Raw genomic sequence first — 17,623 nt, 5'->3', positions numbered from 1 at the left:
TTATATAATAGAATAGATGAGAATATGATATCTGACATACTTTAATTATAAAATTAATAATATATAATAGATTTTTTATGAATCTTTATTGCTTGTTCGTTGCTAATTTTTACGTAATTACTTAATAATTTCCGCCTATAAAACTATCAACTACCTAATATTATGGTTTAGTTAATAAGAATAATGACATTAATATTTTTTCATAAGTCTTGTTATTATTTATAATTAGGAAAGAGTCATAAATAAATTTATTTCCTTAATGAATGTTAATTTTGTTGTGAAATTCTATATATTATTACCTTTAAAATTTTAGCGTAATTGAGTCTAATTTATATTTTGAAATGAATTTACTCAAAAAAATTAATATGTAAATCACATTATTATTATTACAAAATTACTTTATAAACATAATTAATGGTGCTTACTTAAACTATTATATTTAGCTTCTGGTGATATTAAAGACAACCTATTTTATTATCGAGGAATGCTAGGGGGCCAGCAACTTTTGTGATTTGTAGCCATCAAATAGCCATCAATGATGGTTTTAATGGTGTGAGATTTCATCCAATGGTTCACTTTTCTTTGCTGGTTACATGCTGGCCAGAATTTAACAAAGTTGCTGGCCCCTAGACTTTTCCTTTATTATCTTGTGCCTTCAAACTCAAAAAAAAAAAAAAAAGAGAACTCAAAAAAACTAAAAAGGCTTAATATGTTCATAAATTCGCGGACCTGTAAATTAGAAACACAAGACAGCCAATCCGAAATGTCACAAAATCCCCCGCTCTTCGGGGATGTCCTCAGCGCCGAGGAACCTGTACTAGGGTGTATGTGCGACTCGTTTAGATCATAGACTATGCATGGGACTTTTGGCTTTATTATCATTCAGCGCAGTTGCCGCCTTTTTAGAAATAAATTCATTATAATGGGTATATTTATTTTAACAAATATTCATTTATCTAATACTATAAAAAAATATACTGGCTACCTTGAATTATTACAGGTCAACTTTCATTCACAGTGGTAGAATGCCTAAATTGAGATATATTCATCAAACAAACAATCAATGAAACACTCATCCGTACTTTCTCATTCGAGTACATTTATACGTAATAAAAAATTATACATAAAAAAAAAGAAAGAAAAAAAAAAGTTGAAATAGCAAAAGCGATAAAAATAATGATTCTTATAATTTTGTGTGGCCATCTATATATAATAGACCAGACGACTATGATTATCTAACAAAATTAATTTGTATCTATTATATTCAATTTTAATAAGTAAGAAATCATCTTATTTTAATTTAGTTCTTAATTCACATTATTTGAATTTGGCTCAATATATATGATTTTATTTGATTTGATTTAATTATTAGTTAAAAATATATCAATTGCCTATTTTATTCATAGATTTATTATTTTAATGACAAATAAATTAATAAAATTAATTAATTAGTACACACAATAAATTTTGTTTAATAAATTAACAGAAATAAATTAAAAAATACCAATAGAACATTAAAAGAAATAAATTAAGAAATACTACCAAATCAAATTTATATAAATTATAATAAATTATGTGATATTTAAATATCTAATCAAATCAATTAGTTGATACAATTAGTTTATCATAATAATTTATATTTAATGAATCATTAAAAGAAACAAATCAAAAAACACTCTCAGAAGTATACCATGTCAATTCTATTATTAAATGTAGAAACCTGATTTTTATATAATAGAATAGATGTTATTATTTAAATTACTATTCTAGTGTTTGAATTTATGAATAACATATTTTGAAAACTAATCACATTTTAATTTACAATAATAAAACATAATTATAACAACAATCATACTAAATGTATATAAAAAATAATTACCTATATAAAATACATATTGAAAAATAAAATACACGTTAAAAATAAGTTAAACAATGCATGTATCTATACATAAATACATAATAATTAATAGATGATTTTATAGCTTTTTTTTATGTACACATAATATTTTTATTATAAAAATTATGGTTTAATTACTCTATCAGCTACAAGGGAGGCGCGTAATGGCGGCGGTTTTTTTCTTGATTAGCGGCGGTTTTAAACCGCCTCAAAATCAATGACCGGCGGTTTATCATACCACCAAGGATATTGGTGCCGGCAATAAGTTTGGTGGCAATTTTTAATAACCGTCGGTATAACGGCCACTAAATCAAAATTTCGTGGCGGTCGTGCAACAAACCGCCGGCATATGCAAGTGACACGATTTTCTTCATGTTTACCGGCGGTTCTAAAACCGCTACTATTTTCTATGTTGTTTTCGAGTGGATGCGTGTTGGGCGATTTCAAAACCGCTCGAAACAGAAATAAGGTTTCCGCCTTTCCGGCACAGTTACCGGCGGCTATGAACCGCCGCAATACCAATCAGATAAATTCACACTCTTCGGCGGTTTAAAACCGCCACTAAATAAAGAAAAATAAGAAAAGAAAAGTTGGATTTTTTTAAATAAATCGTAAAGTTTTTTTAAAATATTATAGACCTATTTTTTGTGTTTTTTATTTTTTATTATTTTAAGAGTTAAAAAAAACAATTATCTGCAGAACAAAATAATATATTCATGAAAGTACGAAGAAAACAAATCTCTACAAAGAGTTGTATAGTCTAATTCAAAAAAAGTTTGCTTCAAACCAAAATAATTCCAATCCTACTACATTATTCTCCACTCTATCATTCCACGGAACTCATCCCTGCAGCGATCTCTGGTGGGAGCTCCTCACCCTGGCGTTGGTACACATAAATCAGAGCATCCTCCATCGCCTTCCTCTTCAACTTCTCGCGTTCCAGCTCTGCTTGCAGTTCTAGCAGCTTCCTCTGGGTCTCCTCTACTTGGACTCCGTTGACCGGCGCACGTGAATTCGAACCAAAGAGTTGACTAGGAGTCGGTCCAGCACCCATACCACGTACTCTGCCAGGTTTCTCTTTTCCAAAAACCTGAGCAATGGAATCATTTTGAGACAACAATCTAGAAGACTCATCCTGTTGCTCAATCTCCTCAATTCTCTCCTACAGACACAAATTAGCAAATACAATCATTAAAATATCACACAACTATAAATGAAAAAATTAGTAGTACTTACACCAATTACTCTTGCTTCATCATTGATGTAGGAGCCATCGTTTTTTTGTGCACTTTTATCCATAACTCTCCTCTACCGATGCTTCTCCCTTGTTCTTCCGACTGTATCAACAAAGTTTATACCATCACCATATTATTCCACACAATCAAGTGAACTTAAGTCATAGAAATAGTTTTAAGGTGAGTGAATAAAAAAGTAAAGCATCTTCTTCCATCCGCCGTGCAAAGCTTTTCGACCCACCAATGTGGGTATATAGTTGCTTTGATCGATTAGCCGCATTTTTCTTGCACTTCTCCTGTTGGTTCATCAGAGACAAAGGGCAATTAGAATCTAATTTAAAAAAGACTCAATGCTAAATAATTTGTAATGTTGTGTACCAATGAGTTACTATATTACCTTTGTCTCCTCTTCGGCGCGATAGTTAAGGAACCATCTCCAATGCTCTCGATCGATTCTAGGCGGACGTTGCTCAATGTTTTCTTCAGTCATAAGTGTTGGCTCATAAAAAGTATCGTACAACCTCAGCATTCTTTCCTTCCAAGACTTCCCCATACTTTTCAAAATATTTTTCTTGATAGTTCCTTCAATATCTTCATCAAAGTGGAAAATTTGCTACACAGATAATAATTATTGGTCAAAAATTATAAGAATAAGCATATTTAACTCAAAGGGGATATCAACATTTACCTTGATGCATTCGTTGTAAACCTTGTCTTTAGTGGTAATCTTACGCCAACTTCTTTCACAGGTAGGAAATTTTCCATAGTCAGTTCCCAACAGACCAAGCACGCCACTCAACAGTCCAGCTTCGTCTCCAATTGCTTGCTTTGCCCTGTTGAACCTCAGCACGATCTTCCTACCGTTAGGCCGTTCCATAGCCTCTCTCACGCTTAGTCTTGCTGGCTTGATTGTGCCGTCAGAATCTACATGTCAAGTATAATACGTCATATGTGTATCCATTGTGGACAGCATGCGAAAAAATTAATATATAGCATAGAGTCTAAATTTGATAGACAAAGAAAAATTATTAAATACATTACCGATTATCTTAACTGCCCAAAACTCTATAGTCTTGCGTCTTTTGTGACGCTGAGCACTAGAATCAACAGCGGGGTCATCAGCTTGTTGATCAAGTGAATCTACGTTATTTGCATTGGCTGCCAAGTTTACGTGGCCTGGCTCCGAATTCTGAATGTTAGTTGTGCTCGTTTGTGGAGCATGCCTTGGTACACTGCGTAGAGGAAGGAACGGGCGTGCAGTTGCAGGGACACTATCACCGTGGGAGCATTTCAGAGTCGTGGGTAGCTGAAGCCGGAGATGGAGCCGTGTGAGGTTGCTGACATCCTGGTCCTAACAATAAAAGGGATCCACAAATAACTGGCCTCAACCTCGAAGGGATCCACATCAACCTTCATCTCTTTCTTGCCATCATCGAATTTCAACCGTCCCTCCATTATCGCTTCTTGAATTAAGTCCCTGAAACGGACACAACTGTTAGTCGAATGACTTGTTGCTTGATGAAATTTACAGTAAGGCTTTCCTTTTAAATCTTTCACAGAAAGCAAAGTTCTACCCTCAGGCAAAATTAATTGTTTATCTTTAAGCAACACATTAAAAATCTAATCAGATTTCGAAATATCAAAACTATATTTCTTTCCACTTTTCAGTTTTGAATCATTCGACTTTTCATTATTGGCTATTTCTTCAACAAAGAACAAGCATATGGAGGACCTTTTTAAAGTTCGGCCAAATCGACCTCTGTTTCGAAATCGAATTCCTCCTCTAAGGACTCCATGGTTACATAAGCGACCTTTTCTTTTCGAGTAAAGGATTTACTCTTTGATCTTTGTTCATTTCTATACTTTTCTTTCTCTTTTTTCATGAGTTCAGTTTGTCGAACCTTCTCAGCCAAATGGGCTAAATCAGGAATATGCACATTGAGCAGTTTTCTGCGCATATAGAATCCTAACCCCATAGTTGCTATTTTCACTACCTCACTTTCGGGTAATGACACATAGCATCTACTCCTAGCGTTTTTGAAACGTATTAAATAATCATCGATAGTTTCACCATTTTCACGTTTCAAAGCCACTAGATTAGTAACTACTACATTCATTTCCCCTCGATAAAATTGAGCGTGAAAAGCAATTTCTAACTGATTCCATGTTGTAATTGAATTCGGTCTAAGATTCAAAAACCAAGTAAATGCATTCTTCGTCAACGAAGAAGGAAAAAACTTCATTTTCAAATTTTCATCATTAGCTAAGTTTCCAATCTCAACCAAATAACAAGCAACATGTTCACTAGTTGATTCTCCAACTTCACCAGCAAATTTTGTGACTATTTTTGGACTTTTTACCCCTCTTGGCACTTCAGCCATATGAACAACTTGGGAAAAAGCAAACACAAAATGTGGTCGATTCATAAAACCAACATTAAGCCCAACTCGATTCAAAACTTCTTCCACAATTCTAGTGACTTGATAACGTTCACCACCATGATTAGCACGTAACCTGGCTAAAACATCATCAGCATTTTGACCTCGGGGAATTACATAAGGGTTTTGTTGATTTAAAACATTGTTTTCATTTTGAAAAACATTTTCTATTCCTTCATTATTTCCCCTGGCATTATGCCTTTCACCATCATCATAATCAACAATTCAAGCAATCCTCTCGACTTGTCTAGCAAGATGTTGAAATTTTGATTCATGATCGGCCATCATAGGATTCAGAATTGTAGTCATCTGTTGGGTCAATAAATTAACTAAGTTATGGTGATTTTCCTCCACTTGTTGTCGATATACTGCCATTGAATTAGCAGCATTCAAAGTAGAGCCCACATTATAATCACGAGAATACTCAGAATATTGCTGTGGGTTTTGAGTATTATTAACTCTATTTGCATTCCCAAAGCGGATAGGTGGGATAAAACCATCCCACCGGTGGGGTATAACCAGGAGGAAAACCATAGGGAGGCCAACCAACGGTTAATGGAGGCTGATACAGTGGCGTAGGGCCATGTGGACGAATATTACGTCCAACATTTCCAGTCTGAATAGTTATAACTACTATACTTTCAGTTCCAATTGCAGCCTCCGATCGTGAGGACACGTCGACTTGTTGCACAGATATTGGTATGCTATCATTAGTGGATGAACCACCATTCACAATCAATATCTCATCAGCCATGTGAATGATTTTCCCACTCTATAATCGCATACACTAAGTAATACTGGAAAAAAGGTTGTTTGACACACTTCAATTTAAAAACTGTCCCACCAGGCGTGCCAATTTGTTTTGTCAATTTTTAGCAAATCGATGGTGGTTCGATATCTAGTGATTTGGGAGCGAAACCTACTCCTCTTTGCAGGTACCAGTTTTCTAAAAGTGCATCAAAGCATCTTCGATTAGACCGGAATTGGGAATAAAAATAAATTAAAATTGATAAATCAAAGAAAAGAATAAAATGAAGATTTTTGAAAAGAAAATATATTGAAAACAGAAATGTTTGTGTTGAAATTAAAGGAAAGCGATAAAATGCCTTTGACTGGATCAAAGGACTTTGAATTAGAAGTCAACAATACAAAAATGTAAATTGGACAAAGATGAAGATAAAAAATACTTGGAAAATAGATTTACTTGAAACATAAAGTTTACAGAAAAATAAACTGAAAGAATGAAAGAGGATGGAACCCTACAGAAAAGTTACTCGATTGCAGACTCAGGAATTCCCTGGGATGTGAGTATGCTTGAGTATTTTCTGAGTAAAAATTCCAACCCTGATTTGCTAAGGCTTCCTAATATTTATAGTCTGCCTTTAGTAACTAGCAATTAATTATAATCAATTACAATTAATTACAAATTTGAACTTTTCAAATACTTTCCCCTTGATAACTGCTCCCGCCATTTGATTGGAGACGTTTCCCATGATTTTCTCATGTGATAAAAGCTTTTAACCACTCCACTACAGTGACTGTTCAATCTTCCATTCAAATGCTCAATTCGATTCCCCCTCTCGAAAAGGTTTAATCGAATAACAAGTTATTCGAAATCCAACTAGCGCTCATTATTCTCGATCCTTGCTTATGCATGCATCTTCGAGAAACTGTCTCTAACTCATTTCGAATCGATTTGCTTTCATCGAATAATATTTTTTCGATCAACAGACCCTGACCAAAATTCTTGATTAGGCCTAAAAGGTCATTCATCTCGTTGGAAATAAATTGAATCTAATCAATTTTCATCTGATAGTACTATACATTGACATAATTATAGGAGAATTAACTTTAGCGAGATAACAATATAGTATTTAGTTACCACAGGAATATTTTTATATATAAAATTATCAATCAATTATGTATGGCTTATGATAAAAATAATATATTCAACATGGATATTGTTTGTTAGGTAAAAGATAACAAATTGACAAAGAAAATTAATTACAATGGGTATATTCATTTTAAGAAATATTTTTTTATATAATACTATAAAAAAATATCATGGTCACCCTAAATTATTACAGGTTCAACTTCCATCGGTAGTGATAGAATGTCTAAATTGAGATATTTTCGGGCTATAATATTCATCAAAAACAATTAATGAAACACTCATCTATACCTTCTCATTTTGAGTACATTTATACATAAAAAAAAAAAAAAGAAAAAAAGAGTTGAAATAGTAAAAGTGATAAAAAAATAATGATTCTTATAATTTTATATGGCTATCTATATATAGAAGACTAGAAGACCATAATTAATTTATATTTATTACATTCAATTTGAATAAGTAAAAAAATCATATTATTTTAGTTTAATTCTTAATTCACATTATTTGAATTTAGCTCAATATATATGATTTGATTTGATTTAATTATTAGTGAAAAATATCTCAAGAACCTATTTTATTCATAGATTTATTATTTTTATAATTAATAAATTAATCTAATTAATTAATTAATACAGATAATTAGTATAATTAATTTAGTTTAATAAATTAAAAAATAAATTAAAAAAATACTAACAGAACATTAAAGGAGATAAATTAAAAAATACTACCAAATTAAAATTGATATAAATTATAATAAATTATGTGTTTTTAAATATCTAATAAAATTAATTAGTTGATATAGTTAATTTATCATAATAAATTGTATTTAATGAGTTAAAAGAAATAAATTGCTAAACACTCTCAAAAGCATGTCACGTCAAGTCCATCATTAAATGTAGAAACTTGGTTTTTATATAATAGAATAGATGAGAATATGATATCTGACATACTTTAATTATAAAATTAATAATATATAATAGATTTTTTATGAATCTTTATTGCTTGTTCGTTGCTAATTTTTACGTAATTACTTAATAATTTCCGCCTATAAAACTATCAACTACCTAATATTATGGTTTAGTTAATAAGAATAATGACATTAATATTTTTTCATAAGTCTTGTTATTATTTATAATTAGGAAAGAGTCATAAATAAATTTATTTCCTTAATGAATGTTAATTTTGTTGTGAAATTCTATATATTATTACCTTTAAAATTTTAGCGTAATTGAGTCTAATTTATATTTTGAAATGAATTTACTCAAAAAAATTAATATGTAAATCACATTATTATTATTACAAAATTACTTTATAAACATAATTAATGGTGCTTACTTAAACTATTATATTTAGCTTCTGGTGATATTAAAGACAACCTATTTTATTATCGAGGAATGCTAGGGGGCCAGCAACTTTTGTGATTTGTAGCCATCAAATAGCCATCAATGATGGTTTTAATGGTGTGAGATTTCATCCAATGGTTCACTTTTCTTTGCTGGTTACATGCTGGCCAGAATTTAACAAAGTTGCTGGCCCCTAGACTTTTCCTTTATTATCTTGTGCCTTCAAACTCAAAAAAAAAAAAAAAGAGAACTCAAAAAAACTAAAAAGGCTTAATATGTTCATAAATTCGCGGACCTGTAAATTAGAAACACAAGACAGCCAATCCGAAATGTCACAAAATCCCCCGCTCTTCGGGGATGTCCTCAGCGCCGAGGAACCTGTACTAGGGTGTATGTGCGACTCGTTTAGATCATAGACTATGCATGGGACTTTTGGCTTTATTATCATTCAGCGCAGTTGCCGCCTTTTTAGAAATAAATTCATTATAATGGGTATATTTATTTTAACAAATATTCATTTATCTAATACTATAAAAAAATATACTGGCTACCTTGAATTATTACAGGTCAACTTTCATTCACAGTGGTAGAATGCCTAAATTGAGATATATTCATCAAACAAACAATCAATGAAACACTCATCCGTACTTTCTCATTCGAGTACATTTATACGTAATAAAAAATTATACATAAAAAAAAGAAAGAAAAAAAAAAGTTGAAATAGCAAAAGCGATAAAAATAATGATTCTTATAATTTTGTGTGGCCATCTATATATAATAGACCAGACGACTATGATTATCTAACAAAATTAATTTGTATCTATTATATTCAATTTTAATAAGTAAGAAATCATCTTATTTTAATTTAGTTCTTAATTCACATTATTTGAATTTGGCTCAATATATATGATTTTATTTGATTTGATTTAATTATTAGTTAAAAATATATCAATTGCCTATTTTATTCATAGATTTATTATTTTAATGACAAATAAATTAATAAAATTAATTAATTAGTACACACAATAAATTTTGTTTAATAAATTAACAGAAATAAATTAAAAAATACCAATAGAACATTAAAAGAAATAAATTAAGAAATACTACCAAATCAAATTTATATAAATTATAATAAATTATGTGATATTTAAATATCTAATCAAATCAATTAGTTGATACAATTAGTTTATCATAATAATTTATATTTAATGAATCATTAAAAGAAACAAATCAAAAAACACTCTCAGAAGTATACCATGTCAATTCTATTATTAAATGTAGAAACCTGATTTTTATATAATAGAATAGATGTTATTATTTAAATTACTATTCTAGTGTTTGAATTTATGAATAACATATTCTGAAAACTAATCACATTTTAATTTACAATAATAAAACATAATTATAACAACAATCATACTAAATGTATATAAAAAATAATTACCTATATAAAATACATATTGAAAAATAAAATACACGTTAAAAATAAGTTAAACAATGCATGTATCTATACATAAATACATAATAATTAATAGATGATTTTATAGCTTTTTTTTTATGTACACATAATATTTTTATTATAAAAATTATGGTTTAATTACTCTATCAGCTACAAGGGAGGCGCGTAATGGCGGCGGTTTTTTTCTTGATTAGCGGCGGTTTTAAACCGCCTCAAAATCAATGACCGGCGGTTTATCATACCGCCAAGGATATTGGTGCCGGCAATAAGTTTGGTGGCAATTTTTAATAACCGTCGGTATAACGGCCACTAAATCAAAATTTCGTGGCGGTCGTGCAACAAACCGCCGGCATATGCAAGTGACACGATTTTCTTCATGTTTACCGGCGGTTCTAAAACCGCTACTATTTTCTATGTTGTTTTCGAGTGGATGCGTGTTTTGGGCGATTTCAAAACCGCCCGAAACAGAAATAAGGTTTCCGCCTTTCCGGCACAGTTACCGGCGGCTATGAACCGCCGCAATACCAATCAGATAAATTCACACTCTTCGGCGGTTTAAAACCGCCACTAAATAAAGAAAAATAAGAAAAGAAAATTTGGATTTTTTTAAATAAATCGTAAAGTTTTTTTAAAATATTATAGACCTATTTTTTGTGTTTTTTATTTTTTATTATTTTAAGAGTTAAAAAAAACAATTATCTGCAGAACAAAATAATATATTCATGAAAGTACGAAGAAAACAAATCTCTACAAAGAGTTGTATAGTCTAATTCAAAAAAAGTTTGCTTCAACCCAAAATAATTCCAATCCTACTACATTATTCTCCACTCTATCATTCCACGGAACTCATCCCTGCAGCGATCTCTGGTGGGAGCTCCTCACCCTGGCGTTGGTACACATAAATCAGAGCATCCTCCATCGCCTTCCTCTTCAACTTCTCGCGTTCCAGCTCTGCTTGCAGTTCTAGCAGCTTCCTCTGGGTCTCCTCTACTTGGACTCCGTTGACCGGCGCACGTGAATTCGAACCAAAGAGTTGACTAGGAGTCGGTCCAGCACCCATACCACGTACTCTGCCAGGTTTCTCTTTTCCAAAAACCTGAGCAATGGAATCATTTTGAGACAACAATCTAGAAGACTCATCCTGTTGCTCAATCTCCTCAATTCTCTCCTACAGACACAAATTAGCAAATACAATCATTAAAATATCACACAACTATAAATGAAAAAATTAGTAGTACTTACACCAATTACTCTTGCTTCATCATTGATGTAGGAGCCATCGTTTTTTTGTGCACTTTTATCCATAACTCTCCTCTACCGATGCTTCTCCCTTGTTCTTCCGACTGTATCAACAAAGTTTATACCATCACCATATTATTCCACACAATCAAGTGAACTTAAGTCATAGAAATAGTTTTAAGGTGAGTGAATAAAAAAGTAAAGCATCTTCTTCCATCCGCCGTGCAAAGCTTTTCGACCCACCAATGTGGGTATATAGTTGCTTTGATCGATTAGCCGCATTTTTCTTGCACTTCTCCTGTTGGTTCATCAGAGACAAAGGGCAATTAGAATCTAATTTAAAAAAGACTCAATGCTAAATAATTTGTAATGTTGTGTACCAATGAGTTACTATATTACCTTTGTCTCCTCTTCGGCGCGATAGTTAAGGAACCATCTCCAATGCTCTCGATCGATTCTAGGCGGACGTTGCTCAATGTTTTCTTCAGTCATAAGTGTTGGCTCATAAAAAGTATCGTACAACCTCAGCATTCTTTCCTTCCAAGACTTCCTCATACTTTTCAAAATATTTTTCTTGATAGTTCCTTCAATATCTTCATCAAAGTGGAAAATTTGCTACACAGATAATAATTATTGGTAAAAAATTATAAGAATAAGCATATTTAACTCAAAGGGGATATCAACATTTACCTTGATGCATTCGTTGTAAACCTTGTCTTTAGTGGTAATCTTACGCCAACTTCTTTCACAGGTAGGAAATTTTCCATAGTCAGTTCCCAACAGACCAAGCACGCCACTCAACAGTCCAGCTTCGTCTCCAATTGCTTGCTTTGCCCTGTTGAACCTCAGCACGATCTTCCTACCGTTAGGCCGTTCCATAGCCTCTCTCACGCTTAGTCTTGCTGGCTTGATTGTGCCGTCAGAATCTACATGTCAAGTATAATACGTCATATGTGTATCCATTGTGGACAGCATGCAAAAAAATTAATATATAGCATAGAGTCTAAATTTGATAGACAAAGGAAAATTATTAAATACATTACCGATTATCTTAACTGCCCAAAACTCTATAGTCTTGCGTCTTTTGCGACGCTGAGCACTAGAATCAACAGCGGGGTCATCAGCTTGTTGATCAAGTGAATCTACGTTATTTGCATTGGCTGCCAAGTTTACGTGGCCTGGCTCCGAATTCTGAATGTTAGTTGTGCTCGTTTGTGGAGCATGCCTTGGTACACTGCGTAGAGGAAGGAACGGGCGTGCAGTTGCAGGGACACTATCACCGTGGGAGCATTTCAGAGTCGTGGGTAGCTGAAGCCGGAGATGGAGCCGTGTGAGGTTGCTGACATCCTGGTCCTAATTTTGCTTTTTTAGTGTAACGACCTTTCCTAGCCATCTTAAAAGATAAATGGCACCTGTTTTCCAGCTAAAACAAATCATAATGAAAAAGGGTCAAATCATGATGTATACTTTGGTAATTCATAATTAAAGAATTAGCCGCTGAAAAATGACGATTTTTCAAGAATTCAATTATCATACAATAATAAAATTAAAAGAGTACGTAAAGAGTACATAAAAAATATACAAAAATTAAAAATATTATCCTGTATCATTTATTGAAAAATTATAAGAATAAAATTAAAACACATAAACTAAAATTATAACTATTCTATTGAAGGAGTTATAAATCGTAAAAATTAAGTAAAAGGAAAAACATATATATATATATATATATAGTGGTTCGAGGACTCTGAAAAAGTAGGATGCATGTTTGTAGAAGTTAATATAATAATGATACCATTATAATAATCTATTCAAATTACATGATGGATAGTATTAATAATTAATAAGAAGACTGATGAGAAAGCCAACTAACACAGCCCTTTTTTGGGCAGCGTGAAAGCCTACATTAATAAGGAATTGGGAGATAATCGCATTTTAACATCTAGAGTTGAAAGATCTATTGGTGCTTACCAAGACAGTGACGCGAGTGAAGGGTCCTCGTCAGCAACGGCAAGAACATGCGCTGGCAGGGTAGATGAGGGCCTCTCTATACAAGGGGTTGCTTCAATGGGTGTACGGCTGTGAGTTAGGGCTAGGGTGGTGGATGATGTATAAGGATTCGGGAGAAAGGATTTGGGCGCACGGGGACGTAATTCAAAATATGAATTCCACTATATATAGGGTTGTTGTTATTAAGTTTGTTAGCGTGTTAGTGTAAATAATAATAATAATAATAATAATAATAATAATAATAATAATAATAATTAATACTTAGCTTTCTTATTGTAATTAACTTTCTCTTTTTTTCTGTTGAAATAATTAATTTTAAATATTTTTAAATTTAATTTTGATATCTTTTAGAATAATTTTCAGGTATTTTATTTGTTTTTAATTTTTATATCAAATTAAATGTAACAAAAAAGATCAAAATTAAATGTAACAAAAAAATTCTCATACATGAATATTAATAAAAAAAACACAAAAAACACGCTTTGTACACCAATTCCTCAAACGGAAATTTCAACCAAAACACACAAAGTATTTATGCAACACTGATATACATGCCATGAATGAGTAACTATAAATTTTCATAGAGCGATGATGAGTACTCCTACTGCTATTGTTGTTTTCTGGTCTTGGTGCTATATATGCCATGACATGTATAGTATATATGTCTCCGTTCATTCAATTGTTTGGATGTTGAGTTTCGGGTGGTTCCTTCACATGAATTTTGTGTCCTTGCTTATTCTGAGCTTTTGCATTTGTCTTTTTTACCTATTCTCCTCTAACTTAAGTAGTGCTATTCTGCATTTCTTTCAAGTTATTTCATATACTTGCTATTGTTTGTAGTCATTGTTCTACTTGGTTGCTATCGTGGATTTCAATTATGTGTTAGAATTGAAATATTGATCCGTTGAGCAAATTTTTCTTTACTCTATATTTATATTGTATCCCCTTTGATTTAAAATTTATTTAGAGGCTTTCAGTTTTCATTAGAGTTCTTCTGAGAATGGAAAATGTTTATCTAATGTTGTTTTGTACTGCAAAATAGAGCTTATCTTCTGACCCCAAGATATATTGGTTATTCCATTCAAAATTTCTTAATCTGTGCTATGATGAGTTAACTCGGATTCCCCTTCAGGACATCATGGATGATGCAGACCCGAGTTTCTTATGCACATCAGTAAATTAAAAAAAAAATTCTTGATTTGTTGTATTATTTAAATTTTTTCAGTTTTGAAATGAGTTATCAGACAACTTGGTTTGTGAAATCTGCACTTTGATGCTGACATTACTGTTTACTTTTAATCATCTGCTACTTTTTGAGTAAGACTGTTTATATTGGCATATGCAACTCATAAGTAGTTTGCAGAAATCATAGCTGCAGCAGAACTTGCTAATGCTCACAAGTTCATTAGTAGTTTGCAGCAGGTAATTAAATTGCCAAGTTTCGATCCTGATTGATATTATTAGCAGATAAGATAACTCATATTTATATAGGTAGACTTCAAATATAGCATACATGGTTTACATAAAAAGACTCGAGTGGGATCCCACTTCACATCCCAACTGGATTCAACACTCTCAATCACTTCATAGAAATTGAAATTTATGTTCTCTTGATAAATATTTGCAGTGATAATTATAGCCAAACAAGCTTGAATGGGTCTTAAAAATATTCAACCCTATCAATCACTTAATGTATATGTAGCCGTAGATCAGAATGGGTTGGACATCAATATAGTAAAACAAGCTTGAAATTTATTTTGCAATGATGTGCTTCCTTGGGTCTTCTCTTTTCTTGGTTCAAAATTAATAAGAGGCTAAAATTGGGCAACCTATGTCTATTTAATGATATTGTTGCTGCATAACTCATTTTCATAACTGATTTCTTGGGGAGGTTTCTACTGATGTGGGTTCAACATTTGGTGAATAGCCACTATTTGATATACAGAACAAGGTGTACACATTTGACACCATCAATTTAATTATTCAATAGACCTATCATAACTCTAGAATTAATTAAAATAATAGTAATAATAAAGAAAGTGTTTGACCAAATTAGAGTAATAATAATAGTGTTTCATCGAATTGCAGAAATTAAAAAGATGGGAGACCATTGGCATTAAATGTAGCATCCCCTTAATCCCTTCTAAGATACTAAACAGTTTTAAAGTCAAGAAAAATTCAACTAACACGTGTCGGCTATCCTATACAACCTAGACCGAAAATCTGCAAATAATCTACTGTACTATTCGCAAGGATTTAGGTATCGTTTCGCCCACATAGCTAGGTGCCACGCATTCTTCTTATCAGGAGACATTCCACTATAAGGATACTCATTTTCTTCCGGCATTTTATTGAGGTCATATGACAGCATCGAGGCATTTTGTCCAGCAGAATCAGCCTCTTCAGGTCCATCGGAGGAGACAACGTTCTCTTTCTCTACTGAATCCATAACCACCTATCCTATTTCTTCGGATGTCTCTTGAATCTGGGATCGAGATATACCTGAGAGGTACATCATATCCAAAAATAAGAGCAGAATATCAAGAATTAGTGTATGAACATAATCACAGTACATCAACAACCAAAAAGTTGTCATTCTTACGTTCCCATAGTCGTTCAAGTCCATGTTCTATGAGTTTGAATTCCTCCCGTGCTGCAATATCAAGTTCAACAACCAGAGTATTTTCAATGCGTGCCTGCACAACACACCACAAAAGAAATACATTTTTAATTAAGATAGCAAATAGATTATTAGGCAAGATAACTATGGCATCAATGAAAGAGAACACCAGTAACACCAGCAAAAGGATTTACCTTTTGGAATGCTCTTTCTGCTCATGTCAAAAAAAAACTATGCCTCATGCACACAGTTTAGTTTACTACATAAAATTGAACTGATAATCCACTAACTCAATTTCTGTTAATGTTATATATATATATATGTGTGTGTGTGTGTGTGTGTGTTAATCCCATGCATTAGAACCCATCTATATGAGAGGATAAATTTGTTGATTTTTTAAGAGAAAATACCATTAATATAGGATAAGGCTAATAAGCCTAAGTACTCACAGAACTCATATTCATTCCAAGGTTGAGAATTTTCCCTTATATATTTATCAAAGTTATCATCATGACTTTATCTTCATGTAGTTTCAGAATCTAATTTAATTTATAACACCCGCATAGATTATTGCAAGTTGTTGGGTTCAGTTTTACAATTTCTTAATAAGAAAGACTTAAAAGGATGTAACATCACAAATATCGAATATCAAACGTGGTATTTAAGATACACAAATATAGGTACCAAATGAAACATAGACTCATCTCATATAAAGAGAATCTATCCCCTAAGCAGCCACTTTAAAGGAACACAGACCATCCATTTTTGAGTTCCACAAAAGGCTGTATAATATATGCATGAGTTCCACGAAAGGGTCTTTATTATATGCTATTAAGTTTCTTTTAGCAAACACATACATATCTAGATCAGAGTTTATCTTGCTCTACAAAATACAATTAAATTCCCCACCCTCATTGCTGACTCGGCTTAATGTCTCTAATTTATTAATTTTACTAAACAAATAATAGAATTTAGTTAATAATAATAGAGAACTGTTATATACATTACATAAATAGCAAGGTAAAACGTGAATATATACCTTCACCTCGTCAAGTATTTTCTGTGAACACCATGTTTCCGTACTTGTTATAAACTCAAACCCAAATTTAGCCCGGTACTTTCGGTCCCAATGAAGCAATTCCTAAAATTTTAACATAACCACATGAATTTGGGTTTCTTTCCATGAATAAGAAAAGGATTTACAAAATTAAATTGGGCAGCAGCAAACAAACCCTCATCATTGATGCCGGCGCATAACGAATGGCTCGATAGAGGTGACTGTGTCCAGAGAAGGCATCCAACCATGATTGAATACGGGACTCATTGAACCACAACTGCCTTGCAAAGGACGTTGCGTGGTCCAACGAAGAGAATGGAGACGCATCAATCATCTTCTCTGCGAACCAACGGCTTCTGGTAATGAGAAAGAAGTCTCTGCTGTCCAATTTCCCTGATAGTCCACGAAAATAGGAAGAATGTACAATGACAATA

The 17,623-nt window shown here is 32.3% G+C and overlaps 3 protein-coding genes and 1 non-coding gene across 4 annotated transcripts; 1 reads left to right on the top strand and 3 right to left on the bottom strand.

Annotated features, from left to right (window-relative positions):
• Window positions 1–3,293: 3,293 nt before the first annotated feature.
• Window positions 3,294–4,009, bottom strand: LOC107636075 (uncharacterized). Its single transcript, XM_088483422.1, has 3 exons — window positions 3,821–4,009; window positions 3,530–3,745; window positions 3,294–3,428 (listed from the first exon to the last, which is right to left on the bottom strand). The coding sequence occupies exons 1-3, from the start codon at window positions 4,007–4,009 to the stop codon at window positions 3,294–3,296; spliced, it is 540 nt and encodes a 179-aa protein (XP_088339548.1).
• Window positions 4,010–11,665: 7,656 nt separating this feature from the next.
• On the bottom strand, window positions 11,666–12,381 carry LOC107636076 (uncharacterized). The gene is made up of 3 exons (XM_021122346.2): window positions 12,193–12,381; window positions 11,902–12,117; window positions 11,666–11,800 (listed from the first exon to the last, which is right to left on the bottom strand). The coding sequence occupies exons 1-3, from the start codon at window positions 12,379–12,381 to the stop codon at window positions 11,666–11,668; spliced, it is 540 nt and encodes a 179-aa protein (XP_020978005.2).
• A 2,229-nt stretch (window positions 12,382–14,610) lies between these two features.
• LOC148566708 (small nucleolar RNA snoR60) lies at window positions 14,611–14,681 on the top strand. The gene has a single exon (XR_015882745.1). It is a non-coding gene; the product is annotated as a small nucleolar RNA snoR60 (small nucleolar RNA).
• A 1,395-nt stretch (window positions 14,682–16,076) lies between these two features.
• On the bottom strand, window positions 16,077–17,523 carry LOC148566707 (uric acid degradation bifunctional protein TTL-like). The gene is made up of 3 exons (XM_088484389.1): window positions 17,365–17,523; window positions 17,172–17,273; window positions 16,077–16,208 (listed from the first exon to the last, which is right to left on the bottom strand). The coding sequence occupies exons 1-3, from the start codon at window positions 17,521–17,523 to the stop codon at window positions 16,077–16,079; spliced, it is 393 nt and encodes a 130-aa protein (XP_088340515.1).
• Window positions 17,524–17,623: the final 100 nt, after the last annotated feature.

The sequence above is a fragment of the Arachis ipaensis genome, chromosome B4 (assembly GCF_059453495.1).
Source record: "Arachis ipaensis isolate K30076 ecotype BB chromosome B4, ASM5945349v1, whole genome shotgun sequence".
Taxonomy (NCBI): Eukaryota; Viridiplantae; Streptophyta; class Magnoliopsida; order Fabales; family Fabaceae; genus Arachis; species Arachis ipaensis.
The sequence above is the reverse complement of the archived record's forward strand: the minus strand, read 5'-3'. Positions and strand labels throughout refer to the sequence as shown.

Coding starts and splice junctions, on each gene's coding strand:
- LOC107636075 (XM_088483422.1), bottom strand. CDS start 4,009: ATGGAACGGCCTAACGGTAGGAAGATCGTGCTGAGGTTCAACAGGGCA. Junction 3,746..3,820: donor TTTACAACGAATGCATCAAG/GTAAATGTTGAT, acceptor TTATCTGTGTAG/CAAATTTTCCACTTTGATGA. Junction 3,429..3,529: donor GCGCCGAAGAGGAGACAAAG/GTAATATAGTAA, acceptor ATGAACCAACAG/GAGAAGTGCAAGAAAAATGC.
- LOC107636076 (XM_021122346.2), bottom strand. CDS start 12,381: ATGGAACGGCCTAACGGTAGGAAGATCGTGCTGAGGTTCAACAGGGCA. Junction 12,118..12,192: donor TTTACAACGAATGCATCAAG/GTAAATGTTGAT, acceptor TTATCTGTGTAG/CAAATTTTCCACTTTGATGA. Junction 11,801..11,901: donor GCGCCGAAGAGGAGACAAAG/GTAATATAGTAA, acceptor ATGAACCAACAG/GAGAAGTGCAAGAAAAATGC.
- LOC148566707 (XM_088484389.1), bottom strand. CDS start 17,523: ATGATTGATGCGTCTCCATTCTCTTCGTTGGACCACGCAACGTCCTTT. Junction 17,274..17,364: donor CGCCGGCATCAATGATGAGG/GTTTGTTTGCTG, acceptor TTAAAATTTTAG/GAATTGCTTCATTGGGACCG. Junction 16,209..17,171: donor AAATACTTGACGAGGTGAAG/GTATATATTCAC, acceptor TGTGTTGTGCAG/GCACGCATTGAAAATACTCT.